At 36.9% G+C, this 19489-nt stretch overlaps 1 protein-coding gene across 6 annotated transcripts in view; it reads left to right on the top strand.

The window, feature by feature from the left end:
- Positions 1 to 17104, top strand: part of TAFA5 (TAFA chemokine like family member 5) — a 444786-nt gene extending 427682 nt beyond the window's left edge. For 4 of the 6 annotated variants that reach the window (XM_063323370.1, XM_063323373.1, XM_063323374.1 and 1 more), the window contains 2 exons: positions 14088 to 14180; positions 15521 to 17104. Coding sequence is in view for 2 of the 6 variants with exons in the window: in XM_063323373.1 (XP_063179443.1) it covers positions 14088 to 14096 (9 nt within the window). In the remaining 4 variants the exon portion in view is untranslated. The remainder of the gene's footprint in view (positions 1 to 14087; positions 14181 to 15520) is intronic. The other 2 variants (XM_063323371.1, XM_063323372.1) reach the window with 1 other exon arrangement.
- The last annotated feature ends 2385 nt before the right edge of the window (positions 17105 to 19489 follow it).

Here is a 19489-nt window from a genome sequence, read left to right as displayed (position 1 = left end):
GAACAGTACTCACCTCCTTTTGTGCAGTGTAGCCCATTGTTGGTTGATGGTGAAGGAAAAATGAGCTGAGACTCCACTCTTCCCATGCATTTTTGTGTGCTTGTTACAGGTAAGATATGATAAAAAGCATCCGTTTATGTCTCCTTGTGTTTGGAGATGAGATTTGAGACAGCCTGCAGGTGTCATACAGGAGTAGCACATATCCTGTGCTATCTTGAGCAGTTAAAAAATTACATTGCAAAAAAAAGGTGGTTTAGATGCTACACCCAGTCCAAGGGAAAGAAGTTAATGCTGGAGGAATTTTAAAATGTAATTGTTTCAAAAGACAGAACAAGATTGCCATAAGAAGTTACCAGCACCTCTTTTTACAGTCTCTTTCCCTTGTATTTTCAATTAATTATTTTTTATTACTACAGGTAATACAGAACAAATGCTACAAAAATATTTTATTCTTAGATCTAACAAATATCAGAATCATGATAGCAATAAGACAGAGTATGCATTAAGGGGTCATAAATGTAGTCATCAGAGGATATGATACATTTATGAATGCTTCTGTCATTTTTTTGTCCCATCTTAGTCTTTCCAGAACATCTTGTAGAGCTTGTTGAGAGCACCTGGTTGGGCTCTTTGAGAGCAGGTCTGACCTTAGGCATTCCAGTCGTCCTGCATGCCTACAGTGTAGCTATGCTATGAAAAACATCTGCAAAATGTCTTTGCCGATTTCCACTCCGTGTGCTTCGTCAATTCCAAATCAAGTTAACTTCATTAAGAAAAGAAAACTACGTCTCCTTCGGAATTCATTCTTGATGAGAAACATCTTTTGTGGAGACATCCCTCAAGGACAATGTGAAAGGTGAGCCTGGTTAAGGCTGAGGATAAAGAGATGTGCAGTAGGATATCTGCTCCCCCGTCACATGCAAAACCTGTCAGCATTCTTTACTCCTAGGGTAGACATTCCTCTTGAATCTTGTGGTGCTGTATTTATCATACTTACACTGAAAGGCACCTGACTGATATTTACTGAGTAAATATTCCATTACGTTACAGCATTCAAAACATTCAGGATCATTTTCAAAAGCAATTTAGGCCCACGGGGGCTAGAACCCGTTCAGCTTTATTCACTCTGACTTCCTTTTCATAATTCCTGAGGAATATAGCCCATGGTCAGTGTAGAGGTGAGTGCTTTCTAACAGTGAGGTCAAGTATGTGTATTTAAAATGGTTTTCAATAGATTTGGTGTGATGATTGAGGCACAAATGTTAATGGAAACAGATTATCAGAGGGAGCATAATGGGAAATAGGCTTTCTTGAACGCAACCATGCTTTACTTCAATCCTCCTATACTTGTATATATACTACTCATGTTTTACTGATGAGGCTTAAATCCAAGAGTATGTTCAACAAATATCCTGCCTAGTGTCTGTGGTCCTTGTGATTTTATAAACAACCTCGTTTTTCTGGTAAAGTTGCTTGCAGGCATGTCATTTTATTTCTGCGTGCACCCAGGTGTGGCTACTGTGGCAAAGATGAACAATTTAGTGCCCATCTTATAGCCAAGTGTGTTTGATATCCAGTAAGCGTGTATTCCCTCACTGAAGTCTGAAATGAGCCCGATACAGTGCACATTGGTACTCTGGGCTTCTGCACAAAGCACTGAATCCAAAGGTAATTTCCTCAAAAAACAGAGCAGAAGAATGCACCAGCCACCTCTTTGTAACAATTCTGCAGAGGACTCAAAGTCAAAGCCAGAATCCAACTCCTCAGGGGGTTTCGTGGAGTCTGAATGTCGTTCTGCAGGTTGATTGCCTGGGGACTAATAGTTCTGGGAAACTCTGGGGGCTTTGGGCTGTCCAAACTTCTACCAAGTCAATGTAGCCAAAGTCGGGTATTCTGTTCTACCTCTCTGCGTGCAGACTTTTGTCACGTAGTACTTGTAAGGCAGAAGGTTGTCGAAGATTGATTTTCTTCGAGGAAGTGGCTGGTCTGCTGCAATTTATTCCTGTGTGAGGTAGTTCCCCCAGCTGCCACTCTGTCTCACTGCTAGGAGCTGCAGTTCCTGGTGAAGAAAGGTAGGCAGGCGTCCATGATCACTGGAGCCTGTTCAGGTCCATCAGCATTCTGTACACTAAGGCATCTGCACGCGCTGTGCTGGGGGTAATGAATTGAACCCTTAGACTTAGTGGTTAGACCTAAATAAAAATAATTACTGATGAGGCAAGAAACTTGTGTTCTGTTCTTTTTTCAATGTAGGAACTGAAATCTGCTTTGTCTCTAGTCTAGAGTTAAGGTAAGGGAGAACAAACACTAAACCTTTCTCGGTTTAGATGTACCACTGTGCAGCCAGGAACATTGCAAGGAAGAGGGAGAACTTGATACAGCAGCCTAGCACAGAGGATGTTCTTTTGAAGGGATTACTAAAAAAAAAAAAAAAAAGAAAAAAGAAAAAAAAAAGAAAAAAAAGAAACTACTTGAGTAGTTCTTGAGTAGTTCTTTACATATCATCTGATTACAAATAGAATTGAATCTGTGAAAAGGTTGACATTGCACCGCGAGACATCCACCAAAGAAATACTAACCAGAACCTGCAGACTCACACAATTCAGCTAAGTGCTTCTCTGATGTAGTAAAATTTAATAACTCTGCTATGCTAACAGCCATACTGCTTCCAGATACGGCACCTAAATATCTCCTTAGTCCCCTTATCTCTTTCTAGGATATAAAGTGTTACAGAAGTGTACGCCTTATTCCCTCTTCAGAATGCCAGTGAATAACTTTCTTTTCAGTTCATAGGTGATAGCTGTGAACTACGTTTAAGGTAAAGTATGGATGTTAGCTGATGTTTAAGATACTAAAACAGACCATATGTCTTATTTTTGCTAGGAATTGAACTGAGAGAACTATAGTTTTTGTTCATATAGTTGATCAGTCATAAATCAAAAGCTTTTTATTATAGATATCAAGCAGCAAAAATTTAATCAACAAGTAAATAATTACATTTATATAGCAAAAGGACCAAGGAGCATTTGTTTTAATTATTTGTCACTTTGTAAGCCTTAAGGAGTTAGCCAAGAGCTCAGTTTATCTTTCATATCTTGAGATTAAAACACTTCTTTCCCCTATCTCACAAACTTGCCAGTGTTCTGCCACACTTTTCACTTTAGGACACTATATGTTATAATTTCTATGAGCAGAATATCCTTTACAGAGATGTCTGGGAAATATGCCAGTTATAATGGTCTCAGGAGAATCTGCAGGACGCAGAAAAACAAAAAAGTATACTTGTATTTAAGTACATGAATGTCTCAAATTAGCACAGCAAATGGCAATTGACAGCTTTTGATGAATCTTGGCACTAATTTCAGATCAAACTACGTATGAGGCTTTAAATCAAAATGTATTTATCTCTGTTGACATTAATACAGATCTGAATCTGTAGCTTCTGAATTATGTGTACTTATAATCCATATCCTTTTTTTTCCAAATTTTAATGTTGTTTGTGTGGTTTTTGGCCTATTGGACAACTGTGTATCTCATAAGTGAGCAAAGCAATGTCATTGCTAGGAATGATAGGATCATTTTCAAATCACCCTGTTTGTTAATTTTGGTGGCAAAGCTCTCAGTTGCAGTTTATATGTGGTTGGCCATGGATGCCTGGCCTGTCTTTGAGAAAGGTGACCTCTGGCAAATATTGATAATCTATTTTTTTTCCTACATCTGGAGTCAGTCCAAAGCATTCCAGATGTCAGAGCTCTGACTTACCACAGCGCCAGATTTTGAATGAAAATTCCCAATAACAGAGTTTTTTTGTGGAATATGCAGATACTCTGCTATTTATAGAAGAACGCTAGTGTAATCAAGTATCAACATAAGTACACCTTTAAATGGAAAATCATGGTGAAAAGGTCTTCTATTCCCCATTGATATAGCTGTTCAGCATTTTGAAAGTCTGTACAAAGAACAAGTACCACAGGTTAATTAAGCATACTTTATCAGAGTAAGTTTAAAGACTTGACAGTGCATATACTGTAAAAAGGAGAACCCTCCTCACTCCTACCTTTTAGTCAGGTAGTGTGCTGGTGTGAAGTTTTTAAAAGGGAAGGGAGAATATTCAGGAATGATTTGAAATTCTCCTTACCCAATCAACAAAGAATGAGAGCAAGCATTTGTTAAAACTTGAATTTTCACTTCTGTTTGACATTGAAGTATTTCAATATTTTTAATTCTGGAATCCAAAAGAAACTTTTTAATTGTATCACATTATTTCTCGTTTTCATTATTCTTATGACATTCTTTTATGGCATATCGGTAGCAGTTATAATGTGTTTCATTCCTACTGATGTGTTATATATAATAGGACGTATTGATCAAATCAATTTTTAGGTATGGATTTGATTTTGTGATTGTCTTATTTTTAAATTATTAGGGCTTAATGCTACTTAACGCTGATTAAAACATCTAGATCAAAGTGTCCCCTGTCTGGGCTGTAATGAAAAGAAGCTAAGCATCAAATGTACCAATTAGAAAAGCAGCTGTTTTCCTATTAATAACTTAGCTTGATTTTTTTTTTTTCTAGTAAGATGAAAACATCATCTTGTCTTTAGAAGTTGCACAGCGTACAGTTGTTTATTAAAAAACAAACGAACAAACAAAAACCCAACAAGGAACATATTTTTTTAAAATATCAAAACACATAATTAGTGACATCCAGATCCATTCCTCTCTAGAAGGCGCTTTCCAGTTACATGCCTTCAGAAACTAGGTGCTGTTAGCCTTCTCCATCATCCATGGAGGCACATATGTCCTTCCAAAAGGTAAGGTTTCATTTCATTTACATGAAAAAAGCAATTGTATTTTTTCCTCAAATACGACTAGGCTGTACATGTTTTAGAGCATTTGATATAATTTATGTATTCTAACTGGATGCACCTAAACAAGATGACCAAGATATGTGTACATAGTTGCAGTATGCACTGAAAAAATTGTATTACCACCTCAGAATGTCTGGTTTTCCACAAAAGGTGTCCTTGACTACTTGTTGCAGCTAGCCTTACAAACAGATGTGACTGCTGAAGCAAATTTTATGCTTGTACCTTGGAAGGCTGTCTTTCAATAGCACTTTCCCACCTGTGTTGTCATTCCCACAGTGGTCCCTGTGAATCTTACAGAATCTGTGGAACACACCCACATTGTCTCCTACACATGGCAGATTTCCTCTCCTACTTTAAAAAAATAAATAAATAAATAAAAATTTGCTTCTTTTTTCCGTTTCTGTTTAATTAGCGAAAAAGAGCCAAGAGAAACACAAACTATTCCTTGTTAATTAACCCTGATACATTGACATCTCCAAGAAACTCATAGCCTAAGCCAAGGCCTATTCTGAGGAGAATATACAGGTCTCCTATCTGACAGCAGAAACTCAAACCAAATGATATCATTTGTGCGTTAGTCCTGTTCTATATGACATGTAATTCCTGACCTAAAAGGAAAGATTGATCATGATTTCTTCCATCTGATATTTATGAAATGTTGCCTAGCATGTCTGGCAGAGTCAGCAATACATTTTCCTCTTTTTCTGTTTTGTCTCTTGTTTCTATAGCATCTGAGTTTTGTGTGATTTCTCATAAAACATTCTCAAGTTTCACCCACGCAGGCCATCTGGACTATAGTTAATATTTTAGGACCTATCCCCTTAACTTTGATGTACTTTCTTGTAACTGCTAAAACATGGTGATATCTCTTCCTTCTGTCTTGAGAACCTCCCCCTCACAAACCCAGACGTATCAGAGGAACCAAGGGCTTGATACTGCCAGCAGCTGAAGTCTCTCAAATCTCTTGTATATTTTTTCAAATCTGAGAAAATCTATGATGAGAAAAAGAAATCTGTGAATTCTCAGCAGCAAAAGTCTTACCATAATGAAAAGAGTAAAGTCCTAAATTATAAAATATTATATTAAAAAAATAAGTTTCATGTTAGTGGTTCCTGGAGTTGGTTTCTTGCCTTAGATTCTGAACTCAGAAATGGTCCTGTGATGAACAGCACAAGTACTGTGTGATTCACCACCCTGGATTCACTAATGACATTGACAATACTATATCTTGATCCCTGTCTTCACCTGAAGCTTATTTGCTTCTCAGGTTCATTGAATTTCATCTGAGTAACTGTTTTATGAACCAGCAAGGTCTGTTCTACACCTACGATTGGAACAAGTGAGGAATGGAAAACTGCATTTTACTCTGATTCAATCCAGAAGTATCTCTTAAATAGCTCAGGCATTTTGAAGTATTCTCAGGATCTGATGTTAATATTTGTCATTCTTATAACGTGAAAACAAGCTTGAAAGGTAACAAAGGTCTGATAAATGTTTCTAAGAAACAAATTGACAGCTCTCATAACACTTGTAATGACAGGTGCTTAGTGTAATAAGACACTTATCTGTGATCCCATCCTCCTGAACTTCTAGGGTTGTGTGATCACTGCACTGACATTTCTCTCTTAAGGATGGATCCACACAAATGTTTCATGGTCTGTCTTGTAGCCTTAGCTAACTGAACCGTGATTGCTTGCTTCTTAAGCACAGGGACTGATCACAAGATTGGTATCTTATTCCTCTTCCCTGTCATCTGTGTCACTCAACCCAGAGGAAAAGCTCAGTCACAAGAATATGGTTTGGGCAGTGATGCATGTGGAGTTACGGTAGGGTCTAGTGGGTCACTCATGACCAAACGAGGCCCACTGAGTCACAAGCAGGAGCTGCTTGGGACTCTCAGCTTGAGAAAAGGTGATAAGGGCAGAATTCAGTTCCCTGAACTCACGTGTCCAGGGCAGCCTAGATGCTCCAAGAGCCTAAGATGTGTTCAGGAGCACAAATGTATGACAGAAGGCCTTTTAAAGCAGCATCTGGAGATCAGAAGAGATGCCCAAGGATGTCCCACAGGCACTAAGCATGTTTAGGCAGAATTGAAATCTAGAAGATTGTAATAACCCAAGGAGATTGTAATAACCCAAGGAGATTGTAATTGGGAGTTGAAGGGTTGTCATGGAAGAGACACTGGGCTAGGACTCCCTAAAATCTGATTGAGAAAGGTTACTATAAGGTAGGAGATTCACTCCTCTCTATGAGGCACATGAAACTAGATAAAGTGATAAGATTTGGCAAGACTGATATCTTTATATCGAGAGAAGATCAAATTCACTTCCTCTCCTGCTCTCCAAAAGTTGTATTGCAGCTGCTTTTACATAGTTCTGTCTTTTGTGTGTGTAAAATTTATTGTAAATTACAGAAAATTCCTTGACATTTGCCACAGTTTATTTTTCCTCTTTTGTTGTTTGTTTTCAGTCTATTGCAGAAATCTGATCACCACAGCACTGCTTGCCAAAATATCACAGAAATGGGGTAGGGAAAGTAGTGGTGATCATGCCAAAGAATTTAGATCCAACACGCTGCAAAGTGTAGAGAACGCTCTGCCTCCTGTAGACGGTGACACACTGGTTGGTTTTTAAACTACTGCATTGTACGCATCCCTAGTTTGTGTTAGGTTTAAATATATTTGCACTGTTAATCAGAATGCTACACAGTATAATGCATTTAGGTGTCTGCTTTGCCGCTAAGGGATTAAAAATGTTTTAATTGGCTAGTTTGGGATAATGATCCTTAAATTCCCTGTCTCATCGTTCATCACAGCTTTGCCATAGTCATGCAGAACTTAAAACTGGAGGATAAGCATAGATGTACAAAAGGTTATTTTAGTTGGGATTATAAGAATATATCACAAAATAAACATAAAGTATTTCCTGAAAGGAAATACAAGAGGACTTGAAAGTCTGCAAAGGTGTATGGATATGTTGTCATTAAACAGAGGATCAACATATATTGCTGTATGCAAAACCCTCTATTCCTGTCAATTTTCCCCTTACGCTGTTGAGGAATATCCTTCCCCTCCCCAAATCTTGAATAAAATACTTTGTTAAGTCACTACATTTTCCCCTATCCTTTCAGAATATTTATGGTTGAATGAAGGATTGAACGTTCTCTAAAAAAAATTGGTTTTAATCTGATACAAGACAGGAATGTTGACTTCTTAAGTATACACGCTTCACTTTCCTGAAGAACCTCGCTGTTTTTGTGGTGAGGTGCTTCAGGGAGAGATTTTTCACATTTTATACTGTGTCTTTGAGGCCAGGAACTCATAAACCTTTTAACAAGGATGTAACAATCTGTTAGGCTGGGAATTTTTGGTTTTGCACTGAAAGTGAGTAGAATGAAGGTTAAAAAAGCTGAAATAATTTGTGCTGATACATGCTTGTGTTGTTTTGCATGTACCAATTAAAGGACTGTCTAAGAACAATTCTGATTTAGAAAATTTTACCTTAAGAAAATGTGCCCTCCTTTGCAGTGGGCATAAGGACTAAGAGCAGTGGTGGGCTTTCTTCTGTTTACATGCCCACATATATTTGAGCTTTGTTGAAGACCACACTTGCTTTTCTGTGTTTGCAGTGGATGCCTGTATGTTATTTCTACAGAAGAATGCTATATATGCTATTTCTTTTGTTTTCAAACGGGCTCTGAGAGAATAAAAACCCTCCTGCATTCTTCTTACCTGACCTGCATGTATATGTTCCTCCACTACTCCCACTCCCCCTGGTTGTTCATTTACTACTCTCTCCTCGTCACAGGCAAAGGCTAAGCAGAGTAATTTTAAATACTGACATTATTTCCCATACGCAACATACTTATACAGATTGCTTGTTAAAAGTCATCTACTGTGCTACATTGCTTTTTGGAATGATGCGAAACAGGACTGCTTTCTTAAGCAGTAAGTTCTCAGATGGAATACATAAAGCAGACATAGTATCTCACTGGTGAACACAGACTGTTCAGTTCCTTCACTAGCAGCTGAACTTCCTATTTAAAGCTCATGCTTCATAAGTCAGAATTATCTCTTTTAATGGATGAAATATCCTAAATATTCCATCTAAAAGCACGTTGCCTTTTCAATGTATTCTTCATTTAAATTTAACTATTTTCACAATCAGTTTCAAGAAATAACTGTTCGAATTTTTATTGTGAGTGTGAGACTAACCTTGCTCTAGACCAGCTGCCTGTCAATCAGATGTCACTCACTGATACCCCTGAACATTCTTCTCCTCTAATTAGAGAAGAAAAAGTAACAGTTTAGATTTGTCTGTGGACTTCAGCGCTGGCTGATGTGGGTTGTTGTTCTTTTTTCCTGGTTTTTTTGCCATTAAGTAGACTTGTAAACTTTACCTGTAGGCAAGACTGTTTTTGAAACTTTATAATTAAAAATGTTGTCTTCATGAGATATTCTTCTGTTGTGGCAGTACAAGCATTATTTTATGGAAGATCATTTTATTTAATAGATTTTTATTAGCACACAGAAATATTTAAGGCATTTTTTTCCCAAGAAGGTTTAATGTCGTTAAGGTTGCATCTTTGTTAAGATTTGTTCATCTATGAAGAGTTTGCTTTCAATGTAGGTATAAAGGTATGAATATTCAGAATTTAGTATACATTAAGGTACTGCATTTAAATAAAAATAGATTCTTAGATGCATTGGTGATTTAATCTGAACCTGTCTCCTACCCTAGAGAAAGGTCTTAGGAATGGTAAATCCAGGTTATTTTTTCAGTACCCTGAGGAAAGCCCCTGGCTATTCTACACTTTCAATCATGCTAATATTGCAGTTGCTTTTATTTGAAGAGTAAAAGGGAGGTAGAGAAGTAGTCACTTTTCAAGTTTACAGTTCCATGCCAGTTACAAATCTTTCTTAGTTTTACCTGCTACTAAGCTTCATATAGATGCATGCCTCTAACCATTTTGAAAGAGCAAAAAGAAATCAGATACATTTGGGTTACTTGCTCAAGGCCTTTAGCTAGAGTTATTTTAAGTGTGTTTGGTTTTCACCCAGCACATAAGAGATGAAAACGCACTGTTTTGCATTGTTATGCCTTAAAAGATGTGTGATTCCCTGTTTCTGTCTATGTTGCTTCAAGGGGCTGGCTTTTGACTTTCATGGGGGGCAGAATGAGACCTGCCTGGCTCTTTTGTTATGCTCGAGAGCTCCAAACGCTACTCCAGCCAAAAATCCCCCATGATCTCTGGGTCTTTAAATGTTCTGAGTACAGATAGTCTTGCTGCCATCTTTTTTGCCACCTCCGTTGCTTTTCCTTTGCATATGTTCAGATTCCGCAAAGCAATCTTGCATTATTATATATGCCTAAACCTGAGCTCTTTAACACGGGTCACCTACATGACCCAGGGTACGATGGGTTGCAACACTTAGTTCTAACATTTTCATTCATTGTCAGGATTATCTAATTATAAGAGCAGTCCCACTGCCGTCACTAGTATTGTTTATGAAGCAATGGGCAATTCAGTAGAAGGAAGAAGTGTACGATCTGAGCCAGCACGTTCCAAGATCTTGTAAGTTCAAAAAGGGTAATATGAAACAAACAGGATTTTAACAGAAAAGGAAATTAACAATCAAGATGATAGTCCTGGCAGGTGGTCAGGGGAAGTTAGAAAATAGGGCTAAGAGTGTTCTTTAAGGGGAAATTACACTTTTGGGGTTTAGTTCTGGACACATTGTTGATATTAAAATAATTGTTATTGGGAAAAAATACCTTATTTGCAAAGAGTCTCAGAGTTGGAATAAATACTTCTTTCTGTGTCTAACTTGAATAGTGGAAGTGAAAAAACCCAAACAGCGGGTGTTAAAGAAAAGGCACGTTCTCCTAGAAGGTGTCTAATAATTGGGTTCTGCTACCTGTAACTCATGGATGCTACTTTGTTGGAGTGCAACAGGAAAGCATACCTGTTTATACACTACCTAATACACCAGGCTGCTTTTTATAAACATTCACCCACAAGCACAGACACTAGATTTGACCAATCTTATTGTTCCTAGTTCTGCAGGTATTGCAGTTTGAACTCTGAAGGTGTCCTTCCTGTGGCTAGCTCTGTGAGACAGAACACAGAATTACTAAGTACAGCAGCTTCCACGCTTCTTTTTCTTACTATTAATAGCCACAGACACTTTAAAGTTAGATTAACTTGCCTTTTTCTAAAGACTAAACAGTTCAATTTCCATATATGAACATCACGGAGAAAGGAAGAGGAAGGGGGGACACAGGAGAAATTTTCAGGAGGGACTGTGGGAATTCTCATAAATGCAACAGGTCATTGCTGCTGCTTGGATCATCACCAAGAATTTACATTTTTATTCCTGTAATGCATGAGGTATCTTGCAAGGCAGTGTAAGGTTTTCCTTGGGCATTTTAATGCTTTCATATCTTTCTTTCTGCATTATACATGCTTAGTTATTCAGGGACCTGGAACAGACAGCTGCAGAAGCAGAGGGGAAAGACATGCTGTTTATCTGACTTGCAGTCAGTTGGTAAAAGGTTTGGAACTGTTTCCATTATGAGTAGATTTGTGAGACAGTGTCCCAACCTACATCCATCTCTGTGAATTATCTTTGTGCAAAATGTTGTGGGGTTTGTTTGGGTTTGGTTTTTTTGTTGTTTTTTTTTTTTTTTTCATATAAGAGTACAAGAAGAAAAAAAAAACAAAACCAAAAGGCATTTACACTGATGGGTGCTATACAGAATCCTAAGGCTCCCAGAGGCATTTTTTAAGACTGTAGTTGAAAGTGTAAAATACACAGTTTAGACAAGTAGTTCAGCTGTTAGGCAACACAGAAACCTCTTTAATATGACCAATTACTTTGTAGGCATCCAGAAAATTTTCAGAAATCAGTGCTGGAAACATGACAGATAGTTCAGAGTTGTCATCACAGAGTGCCAGTATAACTTCAACAGGCAGTCATGTAAAAGCACTCGGCTACTGCAGCAAAAATAACAACTTTGGTTCCCTCCGACTTTCATTTTTATTCTCAAAATACAGAGTGGAAACCAGATGAAACTGCTAAAGCTTTACCAGGCTTGACATGGAATTGTTGGTGTTTATGTGGATTCCATTTAAAATAAAAGGTCAGGCCAGACATGCTTGAAACCAAGTCCTGGTTCTGAAAATATTTGCCAGTTACAGTAAGCCTGGCTCAATTTTCTGGTTTGTGCTAAGAAATTAAAACATTTTGTCACTAAATTAAATCCTAGATAGTACACTGAACAACAGACACAGGTTTTTGGGTGGGTTTCTCTTGGTGAAAAGCCTGTGTAAGTCAGCAAAGCACCACATATTCCCATCTTCTTGTTTCCTTTGTCTTTGACCATAGGAATAAACCAATGAATTATTTTATTTTATGTGCCATCAGGGCACAGTTGGAGATAGACTGTCCCTTATTTTGCTCCCTCCAGAGTAAGATAAATTAAGTGGACTGTGTTATAATTGCTCAAATAAGCCACGCATTCTCAGGACATATTCAAGCCATCCAATAACTATATTAAGATATATATAGTCATATGAAATGTATTGTTTCTTATGCTTTGGATTATCTACTAATATGCAGTCAGGAAAATAATTTTTCCTCTTGAGCAGAATTCTGTGGAGCACACAGGAGCTTGGGCTTCCATCGTGAAAACAGTCAGATACCGTACAGCGGTATTTTAATGTCTGGTACTATATGCCTGCTCAACATCCCAAAGTTGAACAAGCTCAAGTCTGCTCCAAACTTACAGCCAGAACATTTGGCTCCTTCAGAAGGAAGCAGAGCTTGCTCTCTGAAGCACTGGGGAGAAATGCTGACTTCATTGAAGTCAGTGACAAACAAACTTGTGCGATGGTACCTAGAACTGACATGAGTCCCGTGTAGAGATGGACAGCAAAGAAAATCTTGCATTACATGACAGGTACCCAGGCTCTCTTTAATTTGATGCTGCTGCAGATTTCCTAATTGAAGGGAAAAAAGGAAAAAAACAGTGCCAACACACCTTTCCCAAGCTTTAAAGCAGTTTTGTGTACGTAGTTATTGAATTTACAGTTTCCATTGTAATTTATTTACCTAATTAATATTCTAGAAATTGCTGCCAAACAGTCATCAAAAGCATCATTTTCCTTTAAACTTGCTGTATCGGGGGTATGGAACTTTTCATAGTTTGAAATATTAGTGTAAATAGTGAACAATTCCTTTTTATGATCATTTTGGGAATCCTTCTTTTCTCGTTTGATCTGTCTGGTTTTCTGGGAAGTGATTAATTTACCTGTAGTAAGGAATGAAAGGGGAAAAAACAGGCGATGGGAGGGAAGGTGTGTGTTCTCCTCTTCTCTGGACTCTTCATGCGCTCTCCTATCCTCTCCTTTTTATCTGTTGTTCCTATTACCCATCTTACTTCTTTTTCATGCCTTCATTAATAAATTATGGTTAAACTTCCCTGACTAACCTATGCTTTTTCCCCCCTCTCATTCCATTTTCTCCTGTCATTGTCCAAAGCTGTAAATCCACCTCCTGTTCTCTAATCTCTTCCTCTTCCTGTCATCACTTTATTTCGAGCCTGCTCTCTGCTCTGCCTCAGCATTTTTGGAGTGCATAATCGTCTCCCCTCTTCCCTCCTTCTTTTAAAGTGTTGATACCATATTCACGCAGCAGGGATGTGCAAAGTGGAGCCAGGGATAGCAAGTCAGGAAGGAATCTTTTATATCCATAAAGTGACAAAGCAGTAGCGTCTGCAAACGAATGTGGTTGTACCTGAATTCTCTCTCCATCCTGGGAAAATTATGGTAGAGAAACACACTATGAAAACACGGAACACACAGTCCATCAGCAGTTTATGCTGTTGCTTTTAGCTTTGGGCCATTCCAGCGTAATTCAGGAAAGATGGAGCTAAGTCAGCCTAATTCTTAAAAGAATAGTAGTTTGCTTTCAGACCTGATAAACCACAAATCTTTTGCTTTGTGTCTCACTGCCTAAAAAGTATTACTATCTTAAAAGTTGTGTTCTTTTCTAATGGGAAGAAAAATAGGGGGCATAGCAGAAACACCAAGAAAGAGTATAAAGGAGAAACAGAACAACTAATAGAAGCAAAACTTTAAAATAATTTCTCTTGCTGAATGTATATTTAAAAAGGGGAATATACCACAATAATCAACCAGGTTTTTTGCCTTCAGCCTGTCTGAGGCCATGTGGTTTGGAGATCTGATCACTAGTCCGAAAAGGAAAGGCTGTTTGCAAGATTTCTGGGGTGTTTTTTCCTGGAAAAGGTGAGAGGACAAAAGCAGAAATCTATGACATACATACACTTTATGCCTTATAAGGAAAATATTCATCTCTCTGTCTGTCTGTCTATCTATCTATTATCCATCTATCTATCTACCTATCTACCTATCTATCTATCTACATATATAGGGAGATCCATATGTTTCAAGCTGTCACTAAATTGATTTGGAGGCAGGTATTTCTTTAATTTACTGCTCTGAGGGTTAGGTTAAAAACTCTAAATTTAATACACGGCTTGAACCAAGTGAATTGGATTTTCTTATTTGTTTTGCTCTTTCACATTCACTGTTCAGTATTTTCTGGAGTTGTGCATGGTATTTCCATCAGCAATAACAGTTCTGACTATTTGGAGACAGAACAATGCCAAAGCAGAAGATAGTGTTTGAACATTCAAACGGCATTTTGTAACGATCATGCTTGCTTACTACACCTCAAAACATTTTGTCTTGTACAGTATCTGTGTAATTTTGAAAACATTTCTAAACTGATATTTTGGGTGAGCATGAATAGCTGGGTCCTTGTTGTATAAATCAGTCATTACTTTCTCATTTGTGTTTGTGCTGTTTTCCAGTACTCTGTTTTCTTTAATAGTGTGAACTTTGGTTACATTTCTCTTTCAAATCACTGCTTCCATTCCATTTTCTTTTAAACAGGTTCATCACACAGTCCTTTGCCCAGTTTCATTCTTTTGGTTTGTTTTCTGCTGTGTAACTAAAACAATTTTCTGATTCAATTGATTATTAATAAACATTATTTACATTAATTTGCACTTGTAATAGCATCGCTAGAGGGCAGTATTGATTAAATTAGGCACACTCTAGTGCTCATTGGAAACTTTAAGGCAGAAAAGCCTCCAGTATAAACATCTTTGCATTTTTAATAAATGGTCATGGCTTTCATGTCCATTTTTCATCATACCGTATACGTAAAAATTAATAGTCACCTTAATGTGTATTAGATATTGTTATATGTAACTTTAATGCAGCTAAAAGAACATTCTGTGATATTATTTTTATGAAAAAGAATGTGCATGGAGCTTCATAGAAAGTAGATGGCATTGAAATTATTGTAAATTGTCATTTATAGTCATTACTTTATTAGAAATAATTATTAAAGTGTTATTTTTTTTATAATAAATAAAAATATAGGTTTGTTCCTATGTTGTTTCTCAGCGAAAATGTTTGCTGTGAAAAATAAATACCTTCTAATTCATTAACTGCCTCCTTGAAAAATATGAGTACAGTATATTTTAAAATAATGGACAGTAAAGATAACCAGGATTGTAAATTAAGACACTGACTCATTTGTTCTTATTGATTTACAGGTCTCCTGACAAATGCAGCAACACAGAATCTTCGTAGGAGTGGTTTAGGCTCTGTGTGAGCTACTTTACTTAGTCAAGTTTCACTGCTGTGGATCATCATCCGTTATATGTCATCAACTCAACTGTCTGTTTCTCTGTATCTCATGAATGACAGCATAATTCCGCTACATTATGAGCTAAAGTTTGTTCTACCATACTAAGGATCACTGGACTAAGGAATATAGAAAAAGATATATGCTTGGGCATTAGCAATACAAAAAAGTTCATGGTTAACGTTTCATCTGCGTTATACACCACTGCTGGACTTGCTGTTACCTACATGTTTTAATCCGAAGAGTCTGCTACAATGAAGAGTATTATCCCAATCAGCCTTAGAGAAGACTGTTTTGCCTATGGGAGGACACTGAGGTGCAAAAGAGAAACTCTTCTTGTGCCCTAAACTGTCTGAATTGCTTTTATTTTCTTATACTTTCAGTATATACAATAGACCAAAGAGCAAAATCTATTTTAAAGTGGACACAATCTTACTGTTAACAGAGTTATGTCATTAAATTGTAGGAGGTCTCCACAAAGACATGATTCCGGCTTTCACAAAGCTGAGATGTTGTTGTCCAGCAGAAGTCTTTATGGAAAGCTGCAGTAAAAACGAACTCAGAGACCTGCTCTTGAAATGCCACGTTCAAGAGAACATAATGGACCACTGAGAAAAAACGACCTATGGTTGAAAAACTGGGACAAAAAGAACACAAACTGTCTACATGGCACCTTTATTCCTCTGTACTTAGATTGACTTTCTCGTACTAAAATCATTTTCAGTTTTAACCAGTTAAACATGCCTCTTCTACAGTTCCATTTTTGATAGTTAAAGTTGGATAATACAGTATTTGCAAAGAGCATGTTTGGTCATCTGTGGCCTATGTCTCATCTGATACACCATTTAGCACCAGAAAGCAAATTAAAGAGAAAACAAAAGTAACACTTGTTTGAAAGAGATCATTAAATGTATTTTGAAAAGCCTAAAGTTATATATTTAACAGTTTTTATATGTTGTATATTTGTAGAAAATCCTATTTAACAATTAACGTGATAACTCTGACAGTCATGACAAGTGGTTCAGAGTTAAGTTGTGTTTTTATTACTTCAGTTGTCTCTGAAGTGACTGGTGTCGTTTGCTTTCTTCCATTGGGACATTCTGGATGTAAAGCATGACCAGAGAGGACTGTGTAGAAAAAGCAAAGAATAATGTTGTTTATATTACATAAATGCATTCAACCATTGCACTGTTGGAAGGCATTTTTTATCTTTATTTTATTTTTATTTTTGTCTTTATGTACTGATAAAAACAGAGTGTAAGATATTTTACCCATTGCTCTTCATAGCAAAGTTTGGGTTTTTTCCTTCCTTCCTTCCTTCCTTCCTTCCTTCCTTCCTTCCTTCCTTCCTTCCTTCCTTCCTTCCTTCCTTCCTTCCTTCCTTCCTTCCTTCCTTCCTTCCTTCCTTCCTTCCTTCTTTTCTTTGTCTCTTTCTTCGCTCTTTCTTTTGCTCTTTCTTTCTCTCTCTTTTGCTCCTTTCTTTCTTTTTCATTCTTTCTCTCTCTTTTCTTTCTTTCTTTCTTTCTTTCTTTCTTTCTTTCTTTCTTTCTTTCTTTCTTTCTTTCTTTCTTTCTTTTCTTTCTTTCTTTCTTTCTTTCTTTCTTTCTTTCTTTCTTTCTTTCTTTCTTTCTTTCTTTCTTTCTTTCTTTCTTTCTTTCTTTCTTTCTTTCTTTCTTTCTTTCTTTCTTTCTTTCTTTCTTTCTTTCTTTCTTTCTTTCTTTCTTTCTTTCTTTCTTTCTTTCTTTCTTTCTCTTTCTCTCTTTCTCTCTACCTTTCTTTCCTTTCTTTCCTTTCTTTCCTTTCCCTCCCTCCCTCCCTTCCTTCCTTCCTTCCTTCCTTCCTTCCTTCCTTCCTTCCTTCCTTCCTTCCTTCCTTCCTTCCTTCCTTCCTTCCTTCCTTCCTTCCTTCCTTCCTTCCTTCCTTCCTTCCTTCCTTCCTGTCTCTCTCTCTCCCACACACACTTTTACATGAGTCAGTTTGAAACCTGTTCCTAGATCCCATTTTCAGTGTTTTACCTCATTGTTAGAAAGCCCACTTTTTTCAGCATTATTGGTTAGTGAAAATTTAGCAAAGATGGCATAGATGAGGGGGAAATTATGATAAAACAGAGAAACAGACAAAACCTTGTTCCCTTTTACTGTACCTTTCGGTATATAAGTTTGGTACATATTGGTATGATGCAATCAGCAAGGGAGCTTAATTTCTTCCTGGCAAATGTATTATGGTTCCAAGTATACTACCTAATACTCCAATTAACTTTTAGTGTTATGCTAGTTCTATTCTACTAAAGAAAAATATATAGAAATTGTTCAAGTGACCATAGATGAAAGGTACAAAAATGAAAAGTTGATTAAAGATTTTTCTTTTAAAGCCTGCTCTAATACTGAGGCTTATTTAATGCAGAGGTTGCAGGAAACATGAACTATAGATCATTTTGTCTTCAAGTAAAATAAATATATACAAAATTCTTATTTAATCTTAGGATTTTGACCACTGTCAAAGTAGCAATTAAAGCCCAGCCACTTGAAAAGTGTTATGGACTGACTGCACTATAAATGACCAATGTCAGGTTTAACATGTCATGCAATAAATGATGGTAAATACATTTACTGTACATGTAGACCTCAAGAGCCAGATCCCTCATTCTACCAACTCTCTGTTTTGATTTATTTTAAAGGGAGTGTAGTAGCCTTATTTAGTAAACACAGAACAATTCACGATGTTTCATCATTTTTGTTGCTTTACAGTATTCAGTTTTGTGTTGGTTCAGCTAAATTATGAAAAATAAAGAAAATCCTTTTATAAGTGAGACTTTTGTTCCCTGAGCATGACGTCACCAAAGGAATTTCACCAGATGATAAGTGAGGTGGGGGCACAGAGAGGAAGACAGTGATGGAATGGGAAATCGAGGACATGAGTTGTGTTTTGAAATTTGTTTTACCCTTCCCTATTCAGGCATTGGGTACCTTCATTCTGGTATGCTCAGTTATACATCAGAGTAAGGTAATTTATTTTCTGGAAAGCAGATCCCACTAGAGGATCTAAGAGTGGACATCTGAAGTCTTTACATCTGAAATCATACCTTCCAATCAATTCTGAATATGCAAGCTTATGTCTTTGTTTTCTGAGTACTTTAAATATTCAACGAAAGGTAGATGTGCATCGTTTATAATGTCTACTCTGGACAAGAAATATCAAAGACAAAAGATTCTGATTATTCATCAGAGACGAATTCTAGTTGTTGAGTCTCCTGTGTACAACAGACACCTCAAGGCACTTAAAATGTGTTTTGTACTTTTCTTTCCTCCCCCAAAATGTACAGTTTCTAACAAACAAAATATACTGGCTGCCTTTGTCACTGTGAATTACTACTCTAAGAGCAGTGGTGAAATGTTTCTCTCTCAGGAACAATATGTTTTCAGAATATTGTGAACTTCTAATTTTACAAAACTAAGTTACATAAAAAAAAAATTGTTTGTTTCTGAAAGTATTTTATGTGCCTCTTCCAAAGCAAAATTTGAAACACAGAGGGGAATGTCTTATTTGAATGCTATTAAATATCCTTCATTTCTCAGCTTGCAAACAAGTAACTTTTTCAAAACATGCTTAAAAGGGGACAGGAGAATACAGAAAAACACATAATAGACCAATAAAAACAACCTCTAGAAATGCAGTAAACCTCTAAACATTTTTTGAAAAAAGCTTCTCTGTAGCTTTCTGTTAACCCAAGCAAGAACAGATGCAACTACTGCTTTAAACATCTGGGCTATTTAACGGAGCAAATATTAACATACTATAGCAATCAATATGAAAAATCATTCACTAATTTAATAAGTATACTTTTAACTTTTTTTTTTTTCCCAATTCATTTCTTCTC

The sequence above is a fragment of the Chroicocephalus ridibundus genome, chromosome 1, assembly GCF_963924245.1.
Source record: "Chroicocephalus ridibundus chromosome 1, bChrRid1.1, whole genome shotgun sequence".
Taxonomy (NCBI): Eukaryota; Metazoa; Chordata; class Aves; order Charadriiformes; family Laridae; genus Chroicocephalus; species Chroicocephalus ridibundus.
Note: the sequence above shows the minus strand (reverse complement) of the source record. Positions and strands in the feature narration are given on the sequence as shown.